The 19,360-nt window shown below is 42.8% G+C and overlaps 1 protein-coding gene across 3 annotated transcripts in view; it reads left to right on the top strand.

The window, feature by feature from the left end:
* Nucleotides 1-19,360, top strand: part of LOC111952415 (ankyrin repeat domain-containing protein 13C-A) — a 64,983-nt gene that overhangs the window by 19,916 nt on the left and 25,707 nt on the right. The window contains exons 1-2 of one of the 3 annotated variants that reach the window (XM_023971053.2): nucleotides 4,013-4,117; nucleotides 5,990-6,094. The exons of 1 other annotated variant lie outside the window; for it this stretch is intronic. In XM_023971053.2, coding sequence (XP_023826821.1) covers nucleotides 4,060-4,117; nucleotides 5,990-6,094 — 163 coding nt within the window. In that variant the 5' untranslated portion in view covers nucleotides 4,013-4,059. Of the gene's footprint in view, nucleotides 1-4,012; nucleotides 4,118-5,989; nucleotides 6,095-19,360 lie in introns of those variants that run through there. One more of the 3 variants, XM_023971050.2, reaches the window with a different exon arrangement.

Here is a 19,360-nt window from a genome sequence, read left to right as displayed (position 1 = left end):
TGTGGAAAGGGTTCTTCATTGAACCCAAAAGGGTTCTACCTGGAACCCCCAAAATGTTATTCAAAGGGTTCTCCTATGGAGACAGCCGAATAACCATTTTGGGTTCTAGATTGCACTTTTGTTTTTCTAAGAGTGTAGGACTAGCCTACCCTAGTATAGAACTCTTCCCTGGATTGCCAAACCCTGCTCCTAGGGCCTTGCCTGACAGACATGCCCTGCAGTTCTCTGCCTAATCTAGCCTGTATGCTTGCTTGCTCAGGCTTATGTAAAGARTTTTCATTACACAATCAGAGAATAGGGCTGGCTGTCTTATGTCATCCAGTAGGATGCTAGTCATGCACTTAGCTGCCAAGACCACGGCGGCCGGGCAGGCAAACTCAGTTTCCTCTACACATTAAACTCCCTTATCAGCTGGCTTGGCCCTGGACAAAGAAGATAAGCACGGATCATGCTGATGCAACACTCACTGACATGTGTTAGCTTTTTGCTTTTCAGTTTGGAGATGGACGCAAGGCTTTTTGTGACTCAACATCACGCCATCATCAGAGCACAACTTAATATTTTACTTAATATTTTATAAAATAGGAAACTTCATTATTCTTCATATTCTTCAGATTTAATTATACATTAGGCTACATTGGCCGGGGTAGGCTGTCATTGTAAAATAAGTATTTGTTCTTAACTGTCTTGCCCTAGTTAGGTTAAAAAATGTGAAAAAAAACAATATGTTCCCCTCATTAAAACATGTTTTACTTCTCTTTTTTCACCTGTTCTCTATTTCTACCTCACACTTCTACTCGTATTCTCTCTAAGTATGTTTTCAAGTAACGTTTTAATGTCATGTGCACAAGTACAGTGAAATGACTTTCTTACAAGCTCCAAACCCAACAATCCAGTAATCAATATCAATGTTGCACAAAAAAATGATATGGTAGAACAAAAACAAACGAGAAATAGAAATAAGAACATGAGAAAATGAGAAGCTATATACAGGATCAGTTCCACTCCATATTTACAATGTGCAGGGATTCTAGAGTGATAGAGGTGTGTGTGTATGTGTGTCTATATACATATATATCTCAGCAAAAAGATAGATGCTCAGGGTCCCTTCTCATCTGCGTGAATACTGTGAGATGCCTAAGACAGCTCTACAGGGAGACAGGACGGACGGCTGATCGTCCTCGCAGTGGCAGACCACGTGTAACAACACCTGCACAGGATCGGTACATCCGAACATCACACCTGCGGGACAGGTACAGGATGGCAACAACAACTGCCCTAGTTACACCAGGAACGCACAATCCCTCCATCAGTAGTCAGACTGTCCGCAATAGGCTGAGAGAGGGTGGACTGAGGGCTTGTAGGCCTGTTGTAAGGTAGGTCCTCACCAGCCATCACCTGCAACAATGTCGCCTATGGGCACAAACTCACCGTCGCTGGACCAGACAGGACTGGCAAAAAAGTACTGACGAGTCGTGGTTTTGTCTCACCAGGGGTGATGGTCGGATTCACGTTTATCGACGAAGGAATGAACGTTACATCGAGGCCTGTATTCTGGAGCGGGATCGATTTTTGAGGTGGAGGGTCCGTCATGGTCTGGGGCGGTGTGTCACAGCATCATCGGACTGAGCCTGTTGTCATTGCAGGCAATCTCAACACTGGGTGTTACAGGGAAGACATCCACCTCACTCATGTGGTACCGTTCCTGCAGGCTCCTTCCTGCAGGCCTACACCGGCCAAACCATGACGATGCTGGGCCAACTGTGTGCCGCCCTATGGGGCTCCCAACACTGCCGGTTGTGATATAGCCTGGATTCGAACCAGTGTGTCTGTAGTGACGCCTAAAGCACTGAGATTCCTACTGCGCCACTCAGGAGCCCGTTATTAAATAAAGCTGTCATCAAGGCAAAGGGTGGCTACTTTGAAGATTCTCAAATATAAAATCTAATTTGACTTGTTTAACTGTTTTTGGTTACTACATGATTCCATATGTGTTATTTCATAGTGTTGATGTCTTCAGTATTATTCTACAATGTAGAAAATAGTAAAAATAAATTAAAACCCTGGAATTTGTAGGTGTGTCCAAACTTTTGACTGGTACTGTAAGTATTGACCCTTTGCTATTTGACTCGAAATTAAGCTCAGGTGCATCCTGTTTCCATTGTTCATCCTTGAGATGTTTCTACAACTTGATTGGAGTCCACCGGTGGTATTTTCAATCGATTGGACATGATTTGGAAAGCACACACCTGTCTATATTAGGTTCCACAGTTGACAGTGCTTTTTCAGAGTAAAAACCAAGCCATGAGGTAGAAGGATTTGTTCGTAGAGTTCCGAGGCAGGATTGTGTCGAGGCACAAATCTGGTGAAGGGTACCAAAAAATGTCTGCAGCATTGAAGTTCCCCCAACATCACGGTGGCCTCCATCATTCTTAAATGGAAGACGTTTGGAACCACCAAGACTCTTCCTAGAGCTGGCCGCCTGGCCAAACTGAGCAATCGGGGAAGAAGGGCCTTGGTCAGGGAGGTGACCAAGAACCTGATGGCCACTCTGACAGAGCTCCGGAGATCCTCTGTGGAGATGGGAGAACCTTCCAGAAGGACAAYCATATCTGCAGCACTCCACCAATCAGGTCTTTATGGTAAAGTGACCATACAGAAGCCACTCCTCAGTAAAATGCACCTAAAGGACTCTCAGACCATGAGAAATAACATTATCTGGTCTGATGAAACCAAGATTGAACTCTTTGGCCTGAATGCCATGTGTCAGTTCTGGAGGAAACCAGGCACCATCTCTACAGTGAAGCATGATGGTGGCAGCATCGTGCTGTGAGGATGTTTTTCAGCGGCAGGGACTGGGAGACTCGTCAGGATAAAGGGAACAATGAAATGAGCAAAGTACAGAGTGATCCTTGATGAAAACCTGCTCCAGAGCGCTTAGGACCTTTAGACTGGGGCAAAGGTTCACTTTCCGACAGGACAACGACCCTAAGCACACAGCCAAGGCAGCGCAGGAGTAGCCTCAGGGCAAGTCTCTGAATGTCCTTGAGTGGCCCAGCCAGATCCCGGATTTGAACCCGATCGAAAATAGCTGTGCAGCGATGCTCCCCATCCAACCTGACCGAGCTTGAGAGGATCTGCAGAGAAGAATGGGAGACTCCCCAAATACAGGTGTGCCAAGATTGTAAAGTCACACCCAAGAAGACTTGAGGCTGTAATCGCTGCCAAAGGTGCTTCAACAAAGTTGTGAGTAAAGGGTCTGAATTCTTATGTCAATATTTCCGTTTTGTTTGGAATATTCATTTGCAAAAAGGCATCAGGATATATAATAAACAGATTTGCAGCAGTGTGATGATTATGTGAGTGTGAGTGTGAGTGTGTGTGTGTGTGTGTGTGTGTGTGTGTGTAGAACCAGTATAAATGTGGGAGCATGCTATGTGTGTTGGAGTGCATGTGTGTAGAATCCTGTGAGTGTGCATAGAGTGCAAAAAATAAATAAAATACTAGGGTCAACTCAGTCCGTGTAGATATTCTGTTAGCTATTTCGCAGTCTTATGGCATGGGGATAGAAGCTGTTCAGGAGCCTGATGGTGTCATACTTGATACACCGGTACCGCTTGCCGTGCGGAAGCAGAGAAAACAATCTATGGCTTCGGTGGCTGTCTTTAATGATTTTCCTGGCCTTCCTTTCACACCGCCTGATATAGAGGTCCTGGATGGCAGGGAGCTCAGCTCCAGTGATGTACTGGGCTGTCCTCACCACCCTCTGTAGCGCCATGCGATCCAGGACGGTGCTGTTGCCATACCAAGCGGTGATGCAGCCAGTCAAGATGCTCTCAATGGTGCAGCTGTAGAACTTTTTAAGGATTTGAGGGCCCATGCCAAACCTTTTCAACTTCCTGAGGATGGAAGCTGAGCTTCCAACTATCCTCTCTACCTAATACCTCCCATTTGTGGAACTACTTTGAATGTATCATTTCAATTTTCCTTAGGCAATAAGATGGCCTCTTCTAGACTACATTCAGGAGGCATCACTATAGCATTTRCCCAWAATGCCAGATGGCCCGTCTGCCCTTGCATCAGGAGGAGAACTTTCCATTCTCTATGACTGAGGGAGGTATGTCTTGTGCATTCACTGTGACATTTGGCTGAGTAACAAGGCAGAACAACAAGTTTGGACTTRAATGAGAGAGTATACTACTTAGGTTCATTCATTTGGGTAATAGGGTTTTCTGGTTGACCCGTGTTCCCGKGATAAAGAAAGACACTATTGTTCTACACAGAAGAGCATCCATGTGGATTTTGTTCAATGATTTAGAGTCATCCATTGTAACAGGTTGCCAAAAAGGAGTGATGATAGTCCCAGTTCCTGCCCATGAAATGGCTGGCCTATATATTTTCCATTCAGTGGAATTTTGAYAAATTCCAATTATCTTTTGTATGTGAATCTCTCAATACAATTTATRAATGGCATTAGCCAAAGCTGAAACAGAATTGCATGGAGGCCACAATTTTAAGAGATGTCACTGTTATATTGACAGTCGAAACAACAGGCCCCATTTTGGCTCTGTTGCTGACAAAGTGCCCATCCCAGGAAGTACAGAAGCTCTGTATTTCACTCACTGCGGTGCTGCTTGTTGTTGACATATAGGCAACACCTGGGGGTTTGGGCTGTTGATTTGTCCCATCAGAATACAAATTAATTGATGTCTGTTTATTTCCTGGCTTAGGACATTTTGTGGTCAAGCCAGATTTAAAAACAATTGAATTTCCTACAGCCTTCATAGTTGTTTTGCATTGCAGAGCCAGATGTGTGTGTGTGGCTCATCAGAAGGGATCCTATAGCTATAAGCTAATACAGTTGTAAGCCCATATGACTGCATGAGGTCATGTGGTTTAACAGCACAGTTATTTTCATCCCATTCTTACTCACAATCTGTCCCTCCACTATGCTCAAGTTTAAGATGAATCGTCCTCTACAGCTACAAAGCATCTGGCTCCTGTATTAGTCAAAATAACTTGCAGGCTACACTGAAAATAGATAGCCTAACAGTGGAATGTATGAGAGTATAATAAACCCTTTATAAAATCATAATGAAATAGTTGGGATGGCTAATATTTCAGAGACAATCCTATGAGGCCCTTTCGAAGGTGTATGTGACCAAAATTTTATATTTTTCAATAATTATTTTAAGTGAATTATATTTCAAGTGAAGCCATTCTACCGTGTCAATTCATTTTATTGCAGACTTCCATTTTTGGAACCGTTCCCTGGAGAAGAGAAGTTAAAATTCTAATTTAGAGCTTGTTCCGAAATGGGCATGGTGTCAGGTTGGAATTAATATTAGCTTCCGGTGCCTCTTTTGTCTTTTTGATAGGGAAGCTCGGTGGAGTTTGAATGAAATAGTTGTCATGACAACGAAGGGCTGATGAAGCGTTTAGTGGGAAAAATAGTGTACTGTTGACTTTAGACTATGAAGAAACGCTTACACAGAACCCGCTTGTTAAAGATTTTTGGAGGTTATTAATTTGTTGTCTTTGCAATGCTTGACCCATGTCTCTCCAGTCCAGTGTTTCCCAACTCCGGTCCTCAAGTACCCACAACAGCACATATTTTTGTTGTAGCCCTATACAAAAAAAAAAGATTCACCTCATTGAGGGCTTGACGATTAGTTGACAAGTTGAATTAGGTGTGCTTGTCTGGGGCTACAACAAAAGTGTGTGCTGTTGGGGGTACTTACATTTWAMAWTTTTGTTATTTAACTAGGCAAGTCAGTTAAGAACAAATTCTTATTTTACAATGATGGCCTACCCTGAGTTGGGGAAACACTGCTCTAGTCAGCCTACACTGGGCTACGTAGCAGCGCAAATTAGATTAACCATCATCAAATTGTCAATGAACTAAGAAGGCAGTGCTCTCTCCCACTAGCCTTGTCTCTCTGTAATGACCTGTAAGTCAATTACTGTTGCCTTTTTATTTTTCCCACAGAGTGCGCCCATCTGCTGCTGGCCCACAATGCACCAGTAAAGGTGAAGAACGCTCAGGGATGGAGTCCCCTGGCAGAAGCGATCAGCTACGGAGATCGACAGATGAGTAAGCAACCRCTCCCTGACTCAGACTGGCTCTACTGTGCCCAGTGGCCCCTAAATCCTGACCAGTGTTCACCCTATCATAGATGGCAGGTAGCCTAGCGGTCAGAGGCAAGCCAGCAACCGGAGGGTTGCCAGTTCAAACCACGGGTCTGACGGGAAAAATCTGTTGAAGTGAGCTGGCAACCGGTGGGTTGCTGGTATCAAATCCTAGATGCCATTGCCTGCCGTTGTGCCCTTGAGCAAGGCACTTAGTCCCTCACAACAACAGCTCCCTGGGCGCCCAGTGTGGCAGCCCCCCGCACCTCACCAAAATKTTGGTTGGACCTTGTGTCCAATTGATCAATAAAGTGATCTTAAGCTTAATGGATAAAAATTATTTGATTGGTTTCAATGAAGCATTTTGGTGTCAGAAGTCATGCTTGTTTGCTTGAATGCCCCAGCTGTGTGGGAGAGAACAACAACTAGGGGGGAAACCTGCCATGAAATTGGCAGATGCTTCTGTGCATGGCTCTCAGAGTTGGCACCAAGCTGCCCCTTTTGTCCATCAGGGGAGAAATTCCTCAAGGGTCTCAGGCTTATGTGTTCAGATGAAAGATAATTMATTAGGAAATGCATCTCTCATAGGCTGGGTATAGGCACGCCTCTGTCTCTCCCCTGTTTGTCCCAAGCATGGCCTGGTAGTGTTATGTCAAGCCCCCAAGCTTGTAGAGCTACAGTTGAAGTCGGAAGTTTACATACACTTATGTTGGTGTGTCTGTAAAACTGTCTGGAGAACTACCAAAAGGTAGACAAATGTTGCCAGTGAAAGAGTACACACATACAGTTGAAGTTGGAAGTTTACATACACTTAGGTTGGAGTCATTAAAACTTGTTTTTCAACCACTCCACAAATTTCTTGTTAACAAACTATAGTTTGGCAAGTCGGTTAGGCCAACTACTTTGTGCATGACACAAGTAATTTTTCCAACAATTGTTTACAGACATTATTTCACTGTATCACAATTCCAGCGGGTTAGAAGTTTACATACATTAAATTGACTGTGCCTTTAAAAAGCTTGGAAAATTCCCGAAAATKATGTCATGGCTTTAGAAGCTTCTGATAGACTAATTTACATAATTTTAGTCAATTGCAGGTGTACCTGTGGATGTATTTTAAGGCCTACCTTCAAACTCAGTGCCTCTTTGCTTGACATCATGGGAAAATCACAAGAAATCAGCCAAAACCTCAGATTTTTTTTTTGTAGACCTCCACATGTCTGGTTCATCCTTGGGAGACATTTTCAAATGCCTCAAGGTACCACGTTCATCTGCACAAACAATAGTACGCAAGTATAACCACCATAGGACCACGCAGCCGTCATACTGCTCAGGAAGGAGACGTGATATTGGAACATTGCACTTAAAAAGGGACTAGGATAGCATATCTTTTTAACTGTGTTTGTCTTTCCTCCCCTTGTCTCTTTCATTTGGCTGTTCATCACTGTCTCTAGCCTTGTGAACTTCTGCTGGTCAGAATAACGTTAGCTGAGTCATGAGAAGCATACATTTCCTCTGACTGACCTTTCTCATTCTTCAAGAACACACTGCATTTTAGATCATAAAAACTCCAACCTCCTCCCTCTATGGCCGCCTTTGATATMTTTTGGGTGTGTAAGAAGCCTGATGTATTGTATGATTCTCCCTCTTTCTTCCCATGGATCCTGACAGTACGGCTATGGGAGGGGGAGTGTGCTTTGATGGGTTTCTTTGGGTTTGTGGTTGAGTTATAAAGGGGGACAGGCAATCCTGTGGTATGTACTGTACCTTGAGTGGGATGCATACACTGGAGAGCAGAGTATACCATGGCTGCCTTCTGTAATGTGTACTGTGCATGGCTATCTATGTAGCAGGCGTAAAAGAAACACCTGAAACTAGAACCTCTATATACTGGTCTTGGGGGRAAAAACTGACRGGAGGTTCTCTTCTGCACTGTTCAACCAATCCAGTAAATGTGGTGTGTCGCCTTGTTAASCTGTCTAGGACTGGGGTTCCGCTAGCGGGAACCCCTCGCCAACAGCCAATGAAATTGCASGRTGCCAAATTCAATCAACAGAAATCTCATAATTCAATTTTCTCAAACATACAAGTATTAGACACCATTTTAACGATAAAATTCTCGTTAATCCAACCACAGTGTCCGATTTCAAAAAAGCTTTTCGGCGAAAGCAGAACATATCATTTATGTTAGGTCAGCAACTAGTCACAGAAAGCATACAGTGATTTTCCAACCAAAGAGAGGAGTCACAAAAAGCTGAAATATTTGATAAATAATGGAATCAATACCTTTGATATTTTGATCAGATGCCACTCCCGGGAACAACATGTTACACATACATGTATGTTTTTGTTCGATCAAGTTCATATTTATATCAAAAACCTCAGTTTACATTTGGCTTTTTCCTCCAAAACATCCTGTGAATGTGCACAAGAGCCACATCAAATCACAGAAATACTCATAATAAACATTGATAAAAGATACAAGTGTTATTCACGAGATTTAAAGGATATGCTTCTTCCTTAATGCAAAACCGTGTGTCAGATTTCAAAAATAACTTTACGGCAAAAAGCAAAACCATGCAAAATCTGAGTACGGCGCTCAGAGACCACACAACGCGCCCAGAAGATATCCGGCGATGTTGGAGTCAACACATAGTCCAGAAAATAGCATTATAAATTATTCACTTACCTTTGTGATCTTCGTCCAGAATGCACTCCCAGGAATCCCAGTTCCACAATAAAAATGTTTGATTTGTTCCAATACATTTCATCATTTAATGTCCAAAACCTCCTTTTGTGTAGTGCGTTTGGTAACACATCCAAACTCACGCATGCGCGGCAAGTCCAGCGGAAAGTACGGACGAAAGTCCAAAAAAGTTATTATACAAGGTCCGTAGAAAACAATGTCAAACGAAGTTATAGAATCAATCTTTAGGATGTTTTTAACATTAAATCTTCAATAATGTTCCAACCGGAGAATTCCTTTGTCTTCAGAAAAGCAAATGGAACAGAGCGCGCTCTCATGTGAACGAGCGTCACAAGCTCAAAGCATTCTGCCAGACCTCTGACTCATTCCCCTCTCATTCGGCCCTACTTCACAGTAGAAGCATCAGACAAGGTTCTAAAGACTGTTGACATCTAGTGSAAGCCTTAGGAAGTGCAACATKACCCATATCCCACTGTATCTTCAATAGGGAATGAGTTGAAAAATGACCAACCTCAGATTTTCTGTTATACTCACAGACATCATTCAAACAATTTTWGAAACTTCAGAGTGTTTTCTATCCTAATCTACTAATAATATGCATACATTAGCAACTGGGACTGAGTAGCAGGCCKTTTACTCTGGGCACGCTTTTCATCCAAACGTGAAAATGCTGCCCCCTAGCCATAAGAAGTTTTAATGTCCAAAAGCGGAAGTCGCGTCACAGGCTCTCTTTCCGTTTCCCCTAAAAAGCAGAACATTCGATTGTTGTGAACTCAGATGGGAAACAACACCTTCACTTCACTGATCCTCAACAATGGGGCCCCACAAGGATGCATGCTCAGCCCCCTCCTGTACTTCATGTTCACCCATGACTGCGTGGCCACGCACGCCTCCAACTCAATCATCAAGTGTGCAGACGACACAACAATAGTAGGCCTGATTACCAACAATGACGAGGCAGCCTATAGGGAGGAGGTGAGGGCCCTGGGAGTGTGGTGCCAGGAAAATAAACTCTCACCCAACGTCAACAAAACAAAGGAGATGATTGTGGACTTCAGGAAACAGCAGAGGGAGCACCCCCCCATCCACACCGACGTGACCGCAGTGGACAAGGTGAAAAGCTTCAAGTTCCTCGGCTTACACATCACTGACAAACTGAAATGGTCCACCCACACAGACAGCGTTGCTGAAGGCGCAACAGTGCCTCTTCAACTTCAGGACGCCGAAGAAATTTGGCTTGACACATTAAACCCTTACAAACTTTTACAGATGCACAATTGAGAGCATCCTGTCGGGCTGCAGGGCTCTCCAGAGGGTGGTGCGGTCTGCCAAACACATCACCGGGGGCAAACTACCTGCTCTCCAGGACACATACAGCACCTGATGTCACAGGAATGCCAAAAAGATCATCAAGGACAACAACCACCCGAGCCACTGCCTGCTCACCCGGCTATCATCCAGAAGGCAAGGTCAGTACAGGTGCATCAAAGCTGGGACCAARAARCTGWWWCAGYTTYTATCTCAAGGCCATCAGACTGTTAAATTGCCATCCCTAGCACATTAGAGACTGCTGCCCTATATACATAGACCTGAAATCACTGTCCATTTTAATAATGGAACACTAGTCACTTTAATAATGTTTMTATTTTTTGCATCATTCTATCCTATTCTTAGTCTATGCCGCTCTGACACTGCTCGCCCAAATATTTATATATTCTTAATTCCATTCCTTTAGATTTGTGTGTATTGTTGTGAAATTGTTAGATATTACTTGTTAGATACAGTGGGAAGAAAAAGTATGTGAACCCTTTGGAATTACCTGGATTTCYGCATAAATTGGTAATCAAATTTGATCTGATCTTCATCAAAGTCATAACAATAGACAAACATAATGTGCTTAAACTAATAACACASACATTATTGTATTTTCCTTGTCTATATTGAATACAAAATKTAAACATTCACAGTGTAGGTTGGAAAAAGTATTTGAACCCCTAGGYTAATGACTTCTCCCAAAGCTAATTGGAGTCAGGACATCTACTAAACACATGTACAGTGCCTTGCGAAAGTATTCACCTCTCTTGGCATATTTTCTATTTTGTTGCCTTACAACCTGGAATTAAATCGATTGTTTGGGGGGGGGGTTGTATCATTTTAATTGCACAACATGCCTACCACTTAGAATATGCAACATATTTTTTGTGAAACAAACAAGAAATAACACAAAAAAACTGAAAAACTTGAACATACATAACTATTCACCCCCCCAAAGTCAATACTTTGTAGCCACCTTTTGCAGCAATTACAACTGCAAGCTCTTGGATATGTCTCTATAAGCTTGGCACATCTAGCCACTGGGATTTTTGCCCATTCTTCAAGGCAAAACTGCTCCAGCTCCTTCAAGTTGGATGGGTTCCTGCTGGTGTACAGCAATCTTTAAGTCATACCACAGATTCTCAATTGGATTGAGGTCTGGGATTTGACTAGGCCATTCCAAGACATTGAAATGTTTTTCCCCTTAAACCACTCGAGTGTTGCTTAGCAGTATGCTTAGGGTCATTGCCAGGGTCTTGGCCAGGTCGCAGTTGTAAATGAGAACTTGTTCTCAACTGGCCTACCTGGTTAAATAAAGGTGAAAAAAAAAAAATATATGTCCTGCTGGAAGGTGAACCTCCGTCCCAGTCTAAATCTCTGGAAGACTGAAATAGGTTTCCCTCAAGAATTTCCCTGTATTTAGCGCCATCCATCTCCTGCCTCCAGCAGGCCACAAATGTGCATGTGTCTGCTCAAACGGTCCAGAAACAGACTCCATGAGGGTGGTATGAGGCCCGACGTCCACAGGTGGGGTTGTGCTTACAGCCCAACACCGTGCAGGACGTTTTGCATTTGCAAGAGAACACCAAGAGTTGGCAAATTCGCACTGGCACCCTGTTGCTCTTCACAGATGAAAGCAGGTTCACACTGAGCACATGAGCACATGTGACAGACGTGACAGAGTCTGGAGACGCCGTGGAGAATGTGTCTGCTGCCTGCAACATCCTCCAGCATGACCGGTTTGGCGGGGGTCAGTCATGTGTGGGGTTGGCATTTCTTTGTGGGGCGCACAGCCCTCCATGTGCTCGCCAGAGGTAGCCTGACGCCATTAGGTACCGAGATGAGATCCTCAGACCCCTTGTGAGACCATATGCTGACACATGCACATTTTGTGGCCTGCTGGAGGTCATTTTGCAGGGCTCTGGCAGTGCTCCTCCTTGCACAAAGGCGGAGGTAGCGGTCCTGCTGCTGGGTTGTTGCCCTCCTACGGCCTCCTCCACGTCTCCTGATGTACTGGCCTGTCTCCTGGTAGCGCCTCCATGCTCTGGACACTACGCTACAGACACAGCAAACCTTCTTGCCACAGCTCGCATTGATGTGCCATCCTGGATGAGCTGCACTACCTGAGCCACTTGTGTGGGTTGTAGACTCCGTCTCATGCTACCACTAGAGTGAAAGCACCGCCAGCATTCAAAAGTGACCAAAACATCAGCCAGAAGCATAGGAACTGAGAACGTGGTCTGTGGTCACCACCTGCAGAACCACTCCTTTATTGGGGGTGTCTTGCCAATTGCCTATAATTTCCACCTTTTGTCTATTCCATTTGCACCAACAGCATGTGAAATTTATTGTCAATCAGTGTTGCTTCCTAAGTGGACAGTTTGATTTCACAGAAGTGTGATTGACTTGGAGTACATTGTGATTGTTTAAGTGTTCCCTTTATTTTTTTGAGCAGTGATGTATATATATATATATATATATATATATATATACTGAGAACATGTGACAGATCATGTGACACTTAGATAGCACACAGGTGGACTTTATTTAATTCATTATGTGACTTCTGAAGGTAATTGGTTGCACCAGATCTTATTTTGGGGCTTCATAGCAAAGGGATGAATACATATGCACGCACCACTTTTCAGTTTTTAATTTATTTATATTTTTTGAAACAAGTAATTTTTTTTCATTTCACCTCACCAATTTGGACTATTTTGTGTATGTCCATTACATGACATCCAAATTAAATCWATTTAAATGACAGGTTTCAATGCAACAAAATAGGAAAAACGGCAAGGGGGGTGAATACYTTTGCAAGGCACTGTATGTGACAAATTAAATTTGAACTCCAGGGGCTATGGATACCCACCATCCATTTGGTCTGTGTGACTTGGTAACTGTTTTAAAGGAGAGAGGCACTCATTATTTCAAATTATTTTTTATTTTTTAAATTATATGATGTTCGGCTACACTTCGACCTGTGTTGGTTGATGCACGCACCTACTTTCTGACTCACTAACTGTGTAGTTCCAAGGCATCATGGGTCTCTGTTATCACACTGCCACGCCACCCACACTTAAATGAATCACTTTTATTCTTAGCTGTTGACTCCGTTCCTGSAAATCTTGTAAATGACTACAGTAGGTGTATAGTCCTGGCCCTGTCATATAACCTGGCTGTCAGTAAGACAGGAGAGTAGCACTGAACAGTTTTCCATATTCAGTGTCATAAACATGTAAAAGCTAGCTAACATGGCTAACCTAGAAAAGCAATGCAATGCACAGTGTTTTAGATACATTAGCAGGTCAGCACTTCTCTTGGTCTGGTAGGGAAGTGGGAGCTGTCTGTGTGAGGATGGAAACATCTGAGTGAATGAGGCCACTGAAAGTTGCTGATATCACACTTTTCCAGGAAGTAGTGATCTGGTCTTTTTAGAGATTCTTAAATCCCGTATTCAAAGTGCCTTTATAAAAAGACAAGACCAGTACTGAATCTATTTGTTTTTAGCCAGATGGTAGACTTACTCAAACTCCTTTCTCCCGGCAAACGCTACGTCACTCCCACATATGTTAATTTCTCCTCCGCAATGAGTCTTTATCTTAGTACCACGACGATTTCTGGAATGGGAAAACATTCTAACCATTCTGATTGGTACCAGAAACCAATTGGGTTGGGCAAGAGTCCCCCCCCCCCAAAAAAAAATGTGTCATTGGCTTTGCTACTCTGATTGGTTAGAGATGATCCAATCTCTGATTTACTTTTTGTACAACACCCCTCATTTTGACGTCAACACAAACGACTTCAATGATGGCAGTCTCAGACTAAAGTATGTAGTGAACAACCCAGCTAGCACATAACGTTCTGAGAATCATGTTTTAGGTGAGAATTTCAGTACTTCAGCAAAACGTTTTCTGCATGTTTCCTCATGGTTCTATTTAAAGTCATGTTCACACTAAGAAAACTTACCATAAAAACCACAAGAAAACACTAATGTTCAAAGAACATTCTAAGAATGTTATTTTAAAACATATACATTCCGTTCTCGGCATCAACAAAACTCTACTCTCTATCTTGTTAAGTGTGTTCAGGTGTGTTGGCTGCGCCCACTAATTGGCCACACCTGATCTTAATGAGTGCTAGTTTCCTTTGAAATGKGGTCTGTTTGAATAGACAAAAATTAAAAGCTTAGCTAGCTCCATCCTTGTGGCGCTGTAGACTAATTCCATGGATTGAGAGCAGAAGATTGTAGGTTTGAATCTCACAATAAAAAATWAATGTTTGTTTTCAAGTGTCCTAWCTGTGCTTGGAGTTCAAAACAGTTAACTGATTCTAAGTGTTATTAAGTCTTTTATTTTTTTAAACGTTTTCCTCTTTTCTCCTCAATTTCGTGGGCTCCAATTTTTGTAGTTACAATCTTGTCTCATCGCTGCAATTCCYGTACGGACTCGGGAGAGACAAAGGTCGAGAGCCGTGCATCCCCCGAAACACAACCCAACCAAGCCGCACTGCTTCTTGACACAATGCCCACTTAACCCTGATGCCAGCCGAACCAAGGAAACACCATGCACCTGGCGACCGTGTCAGCGTGCACTGCGCCAGGCCCACCACAGGAGYCACTAGTGCGCGATGGGACAAGGACATCCCTGCCGGCCTAACCCGGACGACGCTGGGCCAATTGTGCGCCGCCCCATGGGTCTCCCGGTTGTGGCCGGCTGCGACAGAGCCTGAACCCAGAATCTCAAGTGGCACAGCTAACACTCCGATGCAGTGCCTTAGACTAATGAGCCACTCGGGAGGGCCGGTGTTATTAAGTCTTATTGAAACATGTTCTCAGAACGTTATTTAATTACCTTAACCTGTAATTTCCATTCTCAGAACGTTAATAAAACCTCATAGGAAAACTTTCAGAGAACCATTGTAAAACATTCTCAAAACCTCCCTGCAATCTAAAAATGTACGTTTACAGACTAGGCTACATTTTCTCAGAACATTTAAAATGTTTTCCTTTTTACCGGTCAAAAAACATATGGATTCTTTCCCAGAACTGATGGGAATCCAAAAATGTAAGTTCCCACAACTTCCAAGGAACCAAAGTTACTAGCTGGGGATAGAGCAGCAAAAKAATAAAGTTTGAGTCAGGCAAAGACTTACTGTAATGCGGTCTGTGTGTAGCTCGTGTAGAGGAGTCAGGCGCATGACAGCAGATATGAGTAAATAAATGTACTTTWCTCAAAATATACAAATGCGATACAATAAAGAGAGCCCACATTAACGGACTGTACTACATACAAACAATTACTCACAAACAGACATGGGGGAACAGAGGGTTAAATAATGAACAAGTAATTGGGGACTTGAAACCAGGTGTGTAAGACAAAACAAATGGAAAATGAAAAGTGGATCGGTGATGGCTAGAAGGCCGGTGACGTCGCCCGCCAAACGTTGCCCGAACAAGGAGAGGGACCGACTTCGGCGGAAGTCGTGACACTTACAGTGCCATCAAAGTATTCATACCCCTTGACTTATTCCACATTTTGTTGTGTTACAACCTGAATTCAAAATGGATTAAATAAAAACAATTCTCACCCATCTACACACAATACTCCATAATGACAGTGACATTTTTGCTAATTTATTGAAAATTCAATACAGAAATATTTAATTTATATAAGTATTCACACCCCTGAGTCAATACATGTTAGTATCACCTTCAGCAGCGATTACAGCTGAGTCTTTCTGGGTAAGTCTCTCTCTAAGCACTTTGCACACCTGGATTGTACAATATTTGCACATTTATTATTTTTCAAAGTCTTCAAGCTCTCTTAAGTTGGTCATTGCTAAACAGCCATTTTCAAGTCAAGCCATAGATTTTCAGAAACATTCAATGTCATAACATGATGCAGCCACCACCATGCGTGGCACTCAGTGTTGTGTTGGAATTGCCTCAAACAACCCTATTCTGTACAGACTTCCTTCCTCCCTAAATTGGGGGGGGGGACTATGTACAGAAAGTGCTGTAATTTCTAAACGGTTCACCCGATATGGATGAAAATAATCTAAAATTAAAGCTGACCGCCTSTACTTTAACTTCATAGTCATTGTTTGATTTCAAACTTTGAAAATAAAAAATGCTTCACTGTCCCAAAAATGTAAAGAGGGCACTGTAATTCATATATGCCTAAAAGTACTGTAGAGCYCTTTTTACTTGCACACAATATAGCTGGATCGCCCCATCCTTCCCCTAGGCGTTCACCACCCTGCAGCACCCCAACACATCCCACTCAGCTTTAGGATCTTAGTGAAACATTCATTATTGGTTTCAGGTGTTAGGCCAGGGCCAGAGTGACAACCAACAGTACGGCAGACCCCCAGGGCCAGGACTGAGCAGCCCAGCAGYTAGGGATTGCCTAAATAGGTAGCTCCCCTGACGTGGGCATGTTTTCAATACAGACTATTTTTGTCGGACAGTATTCCATAGAAGGCATCCCTACCTTGTGAAAGTTGCAAAGTATACCCTTAATCTTGTTAGAAATCAAATATAGTGAWACATAACTTGACATTTCTGCCATCCATTGTGACATTGTGGGAGGATAACCAACCATCCAATTAATGGCAATGCATTTCTTAGCTSCTWTAAATGCTAGGCTACACAATTTTATCTGGTAAGTATCAACATTTCCAAGTAAACAAGGAGAAGGGAGAATCTGTAGACCTGCTGAGTTAAAAGAACATACTCTTTGCCAGAATTCAGCCAGCCTTCACAAGAGCATAACATATGCAAATAAGTCCTCTTGTGTTTTACACACCTCCAGCAGAGGAATGAGTGATTTGAAATTTGCAAAACATTCTAAAAACCTGTTTTTGCTTTGTCATTGTGGGGTATTGTATGTAGATTGAGGGGGGGAAAATATTGAATCCATTTTAGAATAAGGCTGTAACGTAACAAAATGTGGAAAAAGGGAAGGGGTCTGAATACTTTTCGAATGCACTGTATGTATCTATTCATCATCATCAATAGTGTCTCCCAGGTCTTCCTTACATTTTAGTTGTACATGTTTTGTATCATCAGGAAAAGCCTCTATCAACCCTTGATACAATGTGGAACTGAACTTTGGAGGTTTGTCAGACTTCCTTAAAATAGTTTCAATCTTTGAAGCTTCTGGCTTGTCCAGTGTTTGCTGCACAGAGAGAATAAAGTGTTGCATCTGCAAAAGTTCACCTCGGTGATGCCACAGACTGGTCTTCCCTGGTTGCCTGACCCTGCTGAGACCCCTGTCACCATCTGATCCTGCTATAAAGCATGACAAAGAATTACCTTGGTGTACATTTATACATTTATACATTGATTCTATCCTAATAATATAATGGTTCAATAATTGAAGTTACCATTATTCCCAGATCCCAGACTGTAGCTTTAAGCTGCAGTCATGTAGCTACTGTAGGCCTACCATTAACTCAAGATGGAACTTTGTATCAATTCACTGATTGTTATAATATACTGAAAAATTCACTAGTCTTCCCTGGCCGTCTGACCCTGCTGGGACTCCTGTCACCATCTGATGCTGCTAAGACATGATGAGCATAGTGTTGTGTACTGACTGTGCACCATGACATTGAAGCCTGTAGAGCTGTTTAAGCTGTGTCGGTGTGAAAAGTAGGGAATTAGCTAGGGAAACTGACAGATTAATAACGTTACTTTGCTATATTGMCTGTAATAAAAAACTCACATTGAGCTGTCAAAAAACATAAATATTTGTCTTCATTCGTATGGCCACTGGTATCATCAGCTGATTTAGGTCTAATGTGATTGAGGCTTAAGTTAGTAAGCTAGCTAACGTTAGCCAACTTTTGGCTAGCTCTAATGGTAGCTACATCAACTGGTGAAAWCTAGCCAAGTTAATTTACTTCTGTTGAAACAGGACAAAACAAAGGCTACAAAATATTTCCATACACACAACAGCTGTTAGATACTGCTACCTGACAGAYACTGAGATAGCTAGAGGCTATCGCTGAACTGTTTGTGGTAGCTACTGTAGCAAAATCATTCAATTCAAACAGAACTTCAGTCGAGAGGGGATGAAACATTAGCTACTTCCKGTTAATAAGTCAAACCGCAGTTACCTTGCATCAGTCAAATAAAGAGTAGCCAATTTCTGCACTGCTTGCTTTTACAACTCAGAGAAAATGCCCAACACACACAGACAGCACCTGCCTCTGTTCTTCTCTCCCATAAGCCAGCTTTTCAGAAGCTTTGCCTTCACACAGCCTGTCTGCACGTTCTGTGGTGTCCGCGTGGTCCTAAATCCAGCCGGGTGAGACCGCCAAACAGCCTACCTGACCACCCTTAATGTATCACAGTACAATGTTGAAGCTGGGGGGGACAAAAATGCAATTTCAGAATGTGGTGGGGTCATGTCCCCAGTGAAAGTTGGGCCGCTAATTTGTAAACATTTCTAAAAACAGAATTCCACTTTGACATTATGGGCTATTGTGTATAGGCCAGTGACACAAAATCTCAATTTAAACCATTCCAAATCCAGGCTGTAACACAACAAAATGTGTAAGTCAAGGWGTGTGAATACTTTCTGAAAGCACTGTATATCCAAAACAGAAGTGAGCCGGTTGTTTCACAAGTTAGCCGGTTGTTTCACAACCAAAAGTTGGTCAACGCTTTGTTCACCACAGATGGCAGGTAGCAGATTTAGCAAATTAGTAAATTTTACAGCAGGAACATAGTTATGTGTTTTCTCCCTTTTATACTTGTCCACAGTCCACATGCTTTTTTTTCACACAACTGTGTGTCGAATTTGTGTGCTCACTAAAAGCCTATCACTGTTTCTTTCCTCTAGTTTTTATAAGGCAGGGAACAACTTTTCCATATAGGGGTCTGAGGTGTTGTCACACTTGAGCCTGAAGCAACTTCCTGTTTGGATGAGAAGTGAACTACACCCTGGCTTGCGGCAGTACAAAAGAGCAGAAGGACCTTTCCTTACCTTTGGCAGTACAGTGCAGAGCAGTCAAAAAGTAGCCTATTTGAGGACCTAAAGGAAGACCTACATTTTAGCTGCTGTCTCATGATGTGAAGATAGGCCTTTTATCTTCTCCATCACCATATTCTTCTTGGTCTTATTTGGAGTGAAGTTTTCCTCAATTTCAGGAAGATTCCAAATGTTTTTCACCCAAGTCATAGACTGTTTTCTCTGCAAG

Source organism: Salvelinus sp. IW2-2015, linkage group LG26, assembly GCF_002910315.2.
Source record: "Salvelinus sp. IW2-2015 linkage group LG26, ASM291031v2, whole genome shotgun sequence".
NCBI lineage: Eukaryota > Metazoa > Chordata > Actinopteri > Salmoniformes > Salmonidae > Salvelinus > Salvelinus sp. IW2-2015.
Note: the sequence above shows the minus strand (reverse complement) of the source record. Positions and strands in the feature narration are given on the sequence as shown.